Genomic DNA, 12,091 nt, shown 5'->3' with positions numbered 1-12,091 from the left:
TCTGTCTCTCTCTGTCTCTCTCTGTCTCTCTCTGTCTCTCTCTGTCTCTCTCTCTCTCTCTCTCTCTCTCTCTCTCTCTCTCTCTCTCTCTCTCTCTGAGACAGGATCTCATGTAGCCCAGGTTGGTTCTTGTGGAGCAGTGGACCATGTCACCAGATAGAAGAACTGGTAAGATTGTAGCAAACTTCAGAACACTGATAAAACTCATGATTGAGAATGGCAAGAGTTTGAACTAGCTCCGGACCAGATTCCTGTCCTGGAACACCTCACTAAGAGGACCATGACAATCACAATCGGTCACTTAGCGTGGAGCCTAGAGTTCTCCATGCTAAGGTATTTAGGGGCCCCGAGTGTTCAGCCATTGAGCACCCCTTCCTAGGCACCCCTTCCTGCAAAACATACGCATCCTTATCGACCATGAATAAAGCAGTATGGACAAGCAAGGCCTGTCTCCTTCATCAAGCACTTCAGGGGAGGGGGAGACCCTTTGTCATACAGTGCCTCACCTAAGTCTTCTTTAGAGGGACCCTTTTCCAGCCCCTCTGCACTCCTGGCATTCACTCTGAGCTAAGCTGGATTCCCTCCTCCAACCCCTGGGTTCATTGTAGGCCCATGGGCCCTGTTGCTTGGTCCCCAGCAGTGTCTAGATGCCCTTGAAGAAGGAACATCACCCCCACCCCTGCCCTGCCACCCCGTTCTCAACTCCTCTCAGTTCCCACTAGCATCTGGGTGCCCAGGAGTTCCAGGCCCCTGCTATTTCTCACCCAGAAAAACATAGGCAGGGATCCCTATCTAGCAACTGTATTTTGCCTCTCCTGAGTGTGTCTCAGGGGTGCTCTGACAGCCCAAAGGCAGAAACAGGTTCTGATCTTTCTTTATACAAAGATTAATCTCAAATCAACTAAGGATGACTATTAACTTCTCACCTTTTAGTCTCTAACTTCATAATGCTGGCTGGGATCCCAGTATTCCACCACACCCCGTGTATGTAGTACTGGCAATCAATGCATGGGTTGTGCATAGGAGGCAAGTTTTTAAATTTAGTTATTTAGTTAGTGTCTTAGTTAGGGTTTCTATTGCTGTGAAGAGACACCATGACCACAGTAATTCTTATAAAGGAAAACATTTCATTGGGGCTGGCTTATAGTTTCAGGGGTTCATGGTGGGAAACATGGTGGGAAACATGGTGGTATTCAGACAGACATGGCGCTGGAGAAGGAGCTGAGAGTTCTCGATCTGCAGGCAGCAGGATACTGTGAGCCACACTGGGCATAGCTTGAGCATATAAGACTTTAAAGACTGACCCCCACAGTGACATACTTCCTACAAGGCCACACTTCTTTTTTTTTTTTTTTTTTTTGGTTTTTCGAGACAGGGTTTCTCTGTATAGCTCTGGCTGTCCTGGAACTCACTCTGTAGACCAGGCTGGCCTCGAACTCAGAAATCCGCCTGCCTCTGCCTCCCGAGTGCTGGGATTAAAGGCGTGAGCCACCACACCCGGCCAAGGCCACACTTCTTAATAGTGTCATTTCATTCCCTCTGGATCTAGCCTTCAAACACATGAGTCTATGGTGGCCAATCCTATTCAAACCCCCAATTAGTTAATTAATCAGTCAATTAGTTAGTGTGTGTTTTTGTGTGTGCACACAAGCACATAGTGATTGACTAGAAGAGGTCATTGGGTGACCTCCTCAATTTCTCTCCATTTGTTCCCTTGAGGCAGGGTCTTTCTAAGAATTGGGTCTTAAATTTGTTCTGCTATGGTAGAAGCCAGCAAGGCCAGGTGATTCTTACACACACACACACACACACACACACACACACACACTCACACACACTTCAGAGATGGGGTTATAGCCATGTGAAAGACACCCAACTTGTTACACAGATGCTGGGCTCTAAACTCCAGCCTTCATAACTGTAAAACATTGCCGAGCCACCTTGCCAGCCTTTGATTTCTTGCTTTTTGAGGGTTTCATTCTTCTTTTGTTTTGTTCTGTTTTGTTTTGAAATTGGGTCTCATGCATCTCAGAAAGCTCTAATCTTTCTATAAGCTTTGAATTCTTTAGCTTTTTTTTTTTTTTTAATTTTTTAACTCCGAGTATTGTTATTGCATATACACGTGATGAGTGTGTGAGCACAGGCTCAGGCAGTGTGAATGGAGAGGTCAGAGGTCAACTTTCAGGCGTCAGGTCTCTCTTTCACCATAGGGTCCAGGGATCCAACTTAAGCTGATAGGGGCCTGGAGATCCAACTCAAGTTCTGAGTCTCAGACTGAGTCATTCCATCAGACTTTTTTTCTTAATTGTTTGTGTTTTGTTTTTACTCGTTTTAATTTGACCACCCTATATTTCTCTTGAGTTTATTTGTATATATTAACTTCTTTTCATTTTTCATATTACTGTGAACTGGCTTTTGTGTTGCATTTTTAAAAGAGTTATGTGTGTATGTGTGTGTGCATACATGCACATCTGTGTATAGTAATATGTGCCTAAGCACAAGCACAAAGACTAGAAGAGGGAATCATGTGTCATCCTCTGTTTCTCTCTATCTCTGGAAGGCAGGGTCTCTCCCTGAACACCAGCACATGAAAAGGCCCCACCCGCACTTAGGGTAGGTCTTCCCTCCTCCATTAACATACTTAGGATAGGTCTTCCCGCCTCCATTAACCCAATTTAGAAAGTACCTCACAGACACAGTCAGAGATTCATCTCCAAGGTGATCTTAGACCCTGTCAAGTTAGCAATCACTGTAAGTGATTACACCATATAATCAACCATTCTCCTGTTTCTCTGCTAGGCTGGAAGCCAGGAAGCCCAGTCATGCTGCTCTCTGGCCCTCTCCACCAAAGTGACAAGCCTGCAATAGATTCCAGCCCTGTTACATAGGCGCTGAGTTCCAAACTATAGTCCTCGAAAGGGCACAACTGTCCCTCTGAACAGCTGAGCCATTTCTCCACCCTCTCATTTTGAAGCCTTTAAGCTACCTCTTTACCACGTCCTGGTCCCTTTTATTACCTCATTTTTTTCCTGTGCCACCCACCAACTCCATCCCAAATACCTGATTTTAAGTGACCCCAGGTCTAAAACAAGGCTTTCTAGTTCCAGGTTACTGCCTCCTTCTGGTGTCCTTGACCTTGACCTACTTTCTTGGATGGGGACAGGAAACAAGAAAACATTCAGTGGGTCTTCCCACTTCGCTTAACCTAATCTAGAAAATGCCTCACAGACACAGCCAGAGATTGACCTCCAAGTTGATTTTGTATCTGCCAAGTTACAAATCTTATATAAACTGTAACACCGTGTAACCAACCATCCCATCAGTAGGCTGATGTAAACACCACAGCAGTGATCATCTTTATATACATGCCCTTGCTTAAAGACTCTGTCAGATAAGGACCTCCTTGAATAAAACCATTGATCTGGTTTAAATATGCTCCAAGTATTTTGCCAGTACAGTTTTATTACTTTAAAACATTCGAGATTAGTTTTCCCATCTGCATGAGAGCTGTTATCTCTAATGGATTCTGTTAGATGGTCTCCCTTCCATACCCACCTAAGAAAGCCAGCACCTCCACGACTAGCCGAATGCAACCTAAACAACAAAATTCATACAAGAAAAGCCGTACCCAAACAGGCAGGTTTTGCTGTCCTCTGGCGTACACAGTTGCTCCCCAATACAAAAAGGCTTTCAACAAAGCTACCTTTCTGCTCACTTAATATTTCCACTCAGGGTCTATTTAATTTGATTCTTTATAGATGGGAACCAGCACGGACCAAGGGCACTGGGCAGGCAGTTGTAAGCCAGATGAAACTGAGCTCCATCAGCTTGGAAATAAATCTGGTGACGACTATCCTCCTGAAGGGTCTTTTGCTGCCTGTATAGATTGCTGCAAGAGCTCTGCCTTCACGTGTCCCAGTCACCCGTCCTTCCTCTGTCAGAAACAGCTCCAGAATGGAGAAGTTGTCTGAGTCAGTTCCCTTTGAGCACAGAACAGGCAAGGTTCGGTTTCCTTTTAGAGTCAGCAGGCTGCCTGCCTGTGGCAACCTTTTTCTTGGGTAAGAAGAGTCTGGCAGTGTGGGGCACTTTTGCCTTTACCACTCCATCTCTTGAGTTTGCAAGCATGCACTACCAGGCCTAGTTTTTTCATGTGGGGTCTGGGATCAAACACAGATTCCTCAAGCTTGTACAAAACACACCCCACTGTCTGAGTCTCATCTCCAGCCTCCTGCTGTCTGTATGTTTATTTTCGTCTTTTGATTTTGAGACAAAGTCTTACCAGCATAGCCCTGGCTGACCTTGAACTCACCACCCTCCTACTTAAGGTTCCCAAGTTATGTGATGTTAAGCATATGCCACCTGGCTTTTTCTTAATCTTTCAAGGTCTGAAATCTCTAGGAAAACTACCAACTTCTTTAGATTTTCAACATCAACAAATAACTGCACCTTCCTATCTTAGCCCTTTATTCCCCCTTACCTGTTTAGGAGCTTTGTGGATATACCACAAACCTCAATGTCTCAAAGACATCACACTAACCATTCCTAATGTACGAAAGCACGTGTGAGCTTCAACATCCATGATTGCAGTCTCTGGGGTGGGAGATCCTACCCCTGAAACTCAGGTAAAATGGCGCATTTCAATGTAGCATGAGTTACAGTCGAATCCCCTTGTGAGTTAATTATCCCCAGAAAACTGCAACTCTTTTCTCAGTGGCTGTGGACAGACCCTCCAATGAGGTTGCCAGGCGACATATCACATAGTTTTCAAAAAGGGAAATATCAATGTCAGAAATGAAAGTGAGCCTTTAAAAGTGGCAGCCCATTGTTTTTTATGGCTGAGTAGTACTCCATTGTGTAAATGTACCACAGTTTCTGTATCCATTCCTCTATTGAGGGACATCTGGATTCTTTCCAGCTTCTGGCTATTATAAATAAGGCTGCTATGAACATAGTGGAGCATGTGTCCTTATTACCAGTTGGAAGATCTTCTGGGTATATGCCCAGAAGAGGTATAGCAGGATCCTCCGGTAGTACTATGTCTAATTTTCTGAGGAACCGCCAGACTGATTTCCAGAGTGGTTGAACAAGCTTGCAACCCCACCAGCAATGGAGGAGTGTTCCTATTTCTCCACAACCTCGCCAGCATCTGTTGTCACCTGAATCTTTAATCTTGGCCATTCTGACTGGTGTGAGATGGAATCTCAGGGTTGTTTTGATTTGCATTTCCCTGATGGCTAAGGATGTTGAACATTTTTTCAGGTGTTTCTCAACCATTCGATATTCCTCAGTTGAGAGTTCTTTATTTAGCTCTGTACCCCATTTTTTAATGGGATTTTTTGAGTTTTTGGAGTCCAGTTTCTTGAGCTCTTTGTATATATTAGATATAAGACCTCTATCAGATTTAGGATTGGTAAAAATCCTTTCCCAATCTGTTGGTGGCCTTTTTGTCTTGTTGACAGTGTCTTTTGCCTTACAAAAGCTTTGCAGTTTTATGAGGTCCCATTTGTCAATTCTTGATTTTACAGCACAAGCCATTGGTGTTCTGTTGAGGAATTTTTTCCCTGTGCCCATATCTTCGAGGTTTTTCCCCACTTTCTCCTCTATCAATTTCAGTGTCTCTGGTTTTATGTGGAGGTCTTTGATCCACTTAGACTTGAGCTTTGTACAAGGAGATAAGAATGGATCGATTCTCATTCTTCTACATGATAGCCTCCAGTTGTGCCAGCACCATTTGTTGAAAATGCTATCTTTTTTCCACTGGATGGTTTTAGCTTGGGCAAATGGATGTATTTGGAGGATATCATCCTTAGTGAGGTAACCCAATCACAAAAGAAGTCACTAGATATGTACTCACTGATAAGCGGATATTAGCCCAGAAACTTGGAATATCCAAGACACATTATGGAAAACAGAAGAAAATCAAGAAGGATGAACATTTGTGGATACTTCATTCCTCCTTAGAATGAGGAACATAACTCCCATGAAAAATTATAGGTACAGCGACAAAGTTTGGAGCTGGGATGAAGGGATGGACTATCCAGAGAGGACCCCATTCGGAGTCCACCCCATCATCAGCCACCAACCTAGATACTAATGCTCATGCTCATGCCGGCAAAATACTGCTGAAGGGTCCCTGATATTGTGGCCTCTTGTGAGGCTACGCCAGTGCCTGGTAAACACCNAAATGGATGATCACAGCCAGCTACTGGATGGAACACAGGGTCCCCAATGCAGGAACTAGAGAAAGTACCCAAGTACCTGAAGGGGGCTGCAACCCTGTAGGAGGAACAACAACAGGAACTAACTAGTACCCCCTGGGTTTGTGTTTCTAGCTACATTTGTAGCAGAAGATGACCTAATCGGCCAACAGTGGGAATAGAGGCTCCTTGGTCTCCCAAACTCCATATGACCTAGCACAAGGCAAGGCCTGGGCCAAGTAGTGGGAGTGGGTGGGTAGGGGAACAGAGGTGGGGGGAGGGGTATGGGAATCTTTCGGGATAGCATTTGAAATGTAAATAAAGAAAATAATAAAAAAAAAAAAAAAAAAAAAAAAAAAAAAAAAAAAAGTGGCAGCCCAGAGGCAGTCAGGATGGCTGCTGGCTGTTGACGTAGCAGTAGTACTCATTTGAATTCTCCACTTCATATACGTTCTCCTCAATGGTGTAGATATTTTCCTCAGAACGAATCCTGACTGCTCCTGCATTCACCAACCCTCCTGGAGGCAAGTTGGCCAGTGTAATAAGGCTGTAACAATCAAATGACGAAGTTGATAGAAGAATTTCCCAGACAACAGAGACTAGAGTTCAAAGCATATACTTCACAAAGGACAGCAGCTAGTTGACATTCATGGCCCTTCACTAGATGCTCACTGAAAGAAACCCAGACAGGAATTTGTGGAACAATTAAGGACATGTAAACAGATCTTAATTGTCTTAGGTATGAATACCATAGGTCCCAACTCTGAGGAGGCAAAGGCCAAAGTGTTTGGGATGTGTCAAAATGCACCCAACATAGTTACAAGAGGTTGAGAGAAAGCCCTGTGCTTGCTGAGAATTAGACAAGGCAGATGTTCCTAGTGTCGCCTAGGACATGAAGGTGAAGGGATTGAATGTCCCTTGAACTGTTATTTCAACCCTCTGTGTGCTCACTTTTTGCATTTCAAAAGAAAACTGTGAATGTGTTATAGAGTCAACACATTTGGGTAAACTCATTTGTTTCGTTTGGTATTTTGTTTTATTTGTTTGTGTTGTTGTTGTTGTTTGAGGTGAGTTGCCTGGTTGCTCATTTGGCTTGGAGTTTTGAATGGTTTTCAGTACTATATTTTATATTTATTATATAAACTATGGGTTTCACGATGAGCTTTGCATGGCTGTCTATTTTACACTCTGTATTCACACACCTCATCTTCATCTCCTGTTCCCAGGCTTCCAACTGCTTTCACGACACTCACGTGCATGTGCAATGTTTAACTCACGACAGTTATACACGGTCCTGTGCATCTGTAGATTGCAGCAGTGAACGAAATGCATATAGCCATAGAAGCCATGTGTTAGGAAACCTCATGCCTCAGTTTTCTCATCTGTAGAAATGGGGATAGTGAGAGCCCTGAAGCAGGGCTGCTGTGAGGAGCACCAGATCATTCATTTATTCATTGGAGCTGATTATTAGCATTTATCAGGCACTGTGCTGGAGTTACCATACTCAGTGCTACAGGGCTACAGTGACAGAGCTTAACACTGAGCACAGCATTGCACAGATACTAAATTGATGCCTGTCCTTGTTGCCTATTGTTGGGGACAGCATATAATGATGGGGACTGTCTGTAGTAAGCTGGGATGGAGACATCTCAGTAACCCATGGCAGTTCTTTGTTTAAAAACAAAACAAAACAAAACAAAACAAAACAGTTCTCATTCTTTTTCTAACCTTAGCCCTGGTCAACAACTGTATAGATTTCATTTGTGTGTGACTGTTTTTTTAGTTGGCCTTGATGTATATAATTATTTTATTATATCTGACTTTTTTACTTTTTACTCTTTTTGTTCTGGTGAATTTTATGAAACTAGATGTTCTTTGATGTAATGGTTCTTAAACAATTAAAACTGAGGCATGGGGCACAGCACAGCACAGTCCTAATGGCCCAGGTGCATGCTGTATGTTCTCATCTTAGAAACAATGTTATAACTACACAATGGTAGCTCCAGATTAATGTTTGACTTGTAAAGAAAGTTTAAAGAAATTATTAGAAAATAAATTAGAGCCAGCATTAGGACCCCCAAGAAAGGAAAAAACTATTGAAGTTATAAAATAAGTTTTACACAACACTTGAGAGTGGTTCCTGGATAAGAAAGTATAGAATATACAAAATTAGATACTACAAAAATCAAGTCAAAACACTGGGACTCTTAGGAGAGTCATTGTGTACAATGTACAAAAGCAGAAATCTAGTAAAATTATTGAGTTAAGGGTTAACTTGATTCTTTTTGGCCACTTTCTGGCAGCTTTGTCCATGTCAATTATCATTAGAGCTTCACAAGAAAATATAAATAGCTGGTCTCAGAGCTCAGATCTCTTAAGCATAATAAGTTAAAAGTTAAAGTTTAGATAATAATAAGTTTATAATTATAATTATAATTATTTATTATTATTATTATTATTATTATTATTATTATTATGGCTATAGGCCTGGGTATAGGAAAGCTTAAAACTTTGGTTAAAATTGTAATTTTTGATTTTTTGTGGGATATTTTTTTTTTAATTTGAGAGTATCAATAAAAGACTGGGGCAAGAAAAAGAGAATGGGAGGTGAATGTAGAGAGTGAGTAGAGAGCAAGTGAGAAAGCATGAGAAGAACATGTGAAAAGTAAGTGAAGAGAAAATGTAAAGAGTAAGGAAAGAATGTGAGGTGTGTATGGAGCAATGTATATATGAATGAAAGGAGAGAGCATGTGGTGTGTGTGTGTGAAGAGTATTGTTAGAGTGAAAGGGGAACACATAGAAGTGTATAGGAGCGTGAGAGTTCAAAAAAAAAGAAGAAGAGCACACAGGATAAAAGCAGAGTACACGAGAGAATACAGAGTATGTGCAGCCTCAAGCTGCAAGAGAGAGAGAGAGAGAGAGAGAGAGAGAGAGAGAGAGAGAGAGAGAGAGAGAAGAGAAGAGAAAAAACTTTAAGCCTTGAAAAGTTGCCTGTCAACTTATACCACAAAAAAAAAAAAAAAATAGTCGGAATATTTATTATGCGCCTTCCAGATATCCCTGCTTCCAGTTGAGAACTCTGATCCTACGTTTAGGCTGGACCCTGACAGCCTATGAATATTATGTTTCCATTTTCACTTCTAAGGAAGAATAATGGTACTGGTAATTGAATACCATACTTGGATTTTTATGACTTTTCACTTTATATTATTTTGTCCTTTGAATATTCTGGATTTTGTTGATTATGAGATGTGGTTCTTATAGATTCAAGCAGATAATCCTATTTTCCCTTGAAATGCACTGCAATTTTTAATGTATTGAATCTTACTGAAAGTTTAAAATCTAAGAGTGTGTGTGTGTGTGTGTGTGTATGAATATGTGTGTGTGTGTGTGTGTGTGTGTGTGTGTGTGTGTATACAGAGTAAAGAGCTTTGAGAACAATAACTCCTCAGGCTCCATTGTCCAAGATCCTGATTCAGTTGTTCTAGGTATGTCCTGTATCAATCAGCAAGGTGAGCCTCCAGGTCATGCTAAGATCCTGCCACAGTAGGAAATGCCTAGGCTGGGCTATAAAAATCCTGACCATAGCTGATCAAGGGTATGTTCCTCTCTATCAATTTAACAGCAACATAAAAATAGAAAACACTCAGTTAAAGGTTCAGTTTGTTGGAAGTGAGAGATAAGTATTTGACAACAGTAAGGAAGCAAATTATACATGCAGCTTTAGAGCAGAGGAAGCTAAATGTACAAGGGGAAATCTTTTGAATTTTCCCTTTATAAACAAAGGAATCCTAACCTAAGATTTCAAAGTTCTAACTCAGAATTTCTCAGAGAAATAATAAAACAATAAGATGCCTTCTTCCCCTTATCCCAATACCATTTTTCCATTTTCCTAATTCCCTTTTCTATTATTCTTACCTTAAATTCTGTAACTTCTTTTTCTTATAGGAATACCCTAAGTAAAGGAGAAGAAAAATCAATTAAAGTGCTTTTCTAAGATAATTGAAAATAAGAAATAAAATTGCCAAGTTCTGCCATGCAGAAGGGACAGTGTGACACAGTTCCCACCCCTGGAGAAGAACTAGCAGAACTTGGGCCTCCATGAGCGTTGATGGTTGCTAAACATGAGGCTTGTTTATATAATAATATACATAATTTACTTTATGTTTCTCCCCACCAAAGTTATCAAGGGGTGTTTTCCCTGCCAAGGTTAATGACTCCATGATAATTAGAAGCAGCATGAGTCCAGGAAATGACGATATATCTGAGAAAAATAATGAACACTGTGACCTTCAGGACAGCCCTTAAGGCTGTGGGAAAGAACTCTAAAAACACAAGTTCAAGAATATATAATTGTTCAACTATGCAAAATATAAGGATACAATATGACTTATATGAGAGGCTTTATGTATCTAAATGAACAGAGATAGTTGCACTAGGAGCCAGCTTGTCAGAAAAATATTGAGGAAGGTGATAAGGAGATTTGAGGAGTGGCTATCATGGGGCAAGATCCTACCCAGCTAAGTTTATTGTTTGTGTTTACAAAGACAGGCAGATTCCTGAGTTCAAGGTCAACCTGGGACAGAGCTAGTTTAAGCCCAGGCAGGGTGGAAATGGTGATCTCAGAGCCAGATCCCACCCAGTTAGCTTATGTCTGTGCTTACAAAGGCAGGCAGACTTCTGAATTCATTGCTTTAAAAAATTTACTTACTGTCTTTTCTAAGAATCAGGGACTAGGGTCATTAAAACACTGATTCATGGGATAATCAAAAGGGAACCTGGGGTGAACTACTGAACTGCTATGCAAATAAAAGACTGGGCTTTGGTCTAAGAGCTGAGCTGTCTGGAGATCTCTGGAGAGCTGTCTAGAGCAGAACACAAGGCTGTCAGCTTGTACTCAGGACTAATTGTAAGTCTTTCTTCCATCATTCCCAAACATCCCTTCCTCAGAAACCCTCTCCTAACCAAGGCTGGTTCTTGGCATAGAATTGATGGATTGGAGGTGACAGTTGCTAGTGAAATTTGGTCTTACCTTAGAACAAATTAAATCAAATGACCAGGACTGTCTTGTGACTATGTTAAAAGTAATATCATTGTATAGCTCTTATATGGCAAATATTATGAGGCTTATTCTGTATGTGCAGCAGTTTGATAGGCACCAGGGACACACAGGGATGGTAGTGAGCTCTGACTCCTTGAAGCTCCTAGTGAGGAAAGAAGGAAGAAGAGTGGAGGGAGAGAAGGAGGGAAGGACGGACCAAAGAAATGAGTTTCAAATTGCGATCCATTATCAAAAGAAACCAGCACCACACTAAAACAAAACTAGAGGTTAGGAGAGCACATCCGGACAAGACTTTTGAGGTCTGTTCTGAAAGAAAAGAATGAGTCACTTATATCAAGAGCTAGCAGGAAATTACAGGAACAGAGAACCCCCAGTAAAGAGTGGGTTGGTGTCAAAAACCAAACCATGACTAGAACAAGAGGGTGTCCTCCAATAACATCTGAGAGGTAAGCTGAGACAGTCCTAAAGACCTTTTCACTCATAATCCTGTAACTGTGGCCCTTGGGATCTGAGGGCAGGAGGATGAAGAGTCCAAGGCAAGCAAGCAAGCAACACATGAGACCCTGTCTCCACAAAACAAACCAACCAAACAACAACAAAAAGAATCCAGATGGCAGGGCGTGGTGGCGCACGCCTTTAAACACAGCACTTGGGAGGTAGAGGCAGGCGGATTTCTGAGTTCGAGGCCAACCTGGTCTACAAAGTGATTTTCAGGACAGCCAGGGCTATACAGAGAAAACCTGTCTCAAAAAAACCAGAAGAAGAAGAAGAAGAAGAAGAAGAAGAAGAAGAAGAAGAAGAAGAAGAAGAAGAAGAAGAAGAAGAAGAAGAA

The 12,091-nt window shown here is 41.7% G+C and overlaps 1 protein-coding gene across 1 annotated transcript in view; it reads right to left on the bottom strand.

Moving 5' to 3' along the window:
• Positions 1 to 6,583: 6,583 nt before the first annotated feature.
• The window catches only part of Havcr2 (hepatitis A virus cellular receptor 2), a 28,039-nt gene continuing 22,531 nt past the window's right edge, over positions 6,584 to 12,091 (bottom strand). The window contains exons 6-7 of the mRNA XM_021214059.2: positions 10,116 to 10,152; positions 6,584 to 6,744 (exon numbers count right to left, since the gene is read on the bottom strand). Coding sequence (XP_021069718.1) covers positions 6,585 to 6,744; positions 10,116 to 10,152 — 197 coding nt within the window. The 3' untranslated portion in view covers position 6,584. The remainder of the gene's footprint in view (positions 6,745 to 10,115; positions 10,153 to 12,091) is intronic.

Source organism: Mus pahari, chromosome 14, assembly GCF_900095145.1.
Source record: "Mus pahari chromosome 14, PAHARI_EIJ_v1.1, whole genome shotgun sequence".
Classification (NCBI taxonomy): domain Eukaryota; kingdom Metazoa; phylum Chordata; class Mammalia; order Rodentia; family Muridae; genus Mus; species Mus pahari.
The sequence above is the reverse complement of the archived record's forward strand: the minus strand, read 5'-3'. Positions and strand labels throughout refer to the sequence as shown.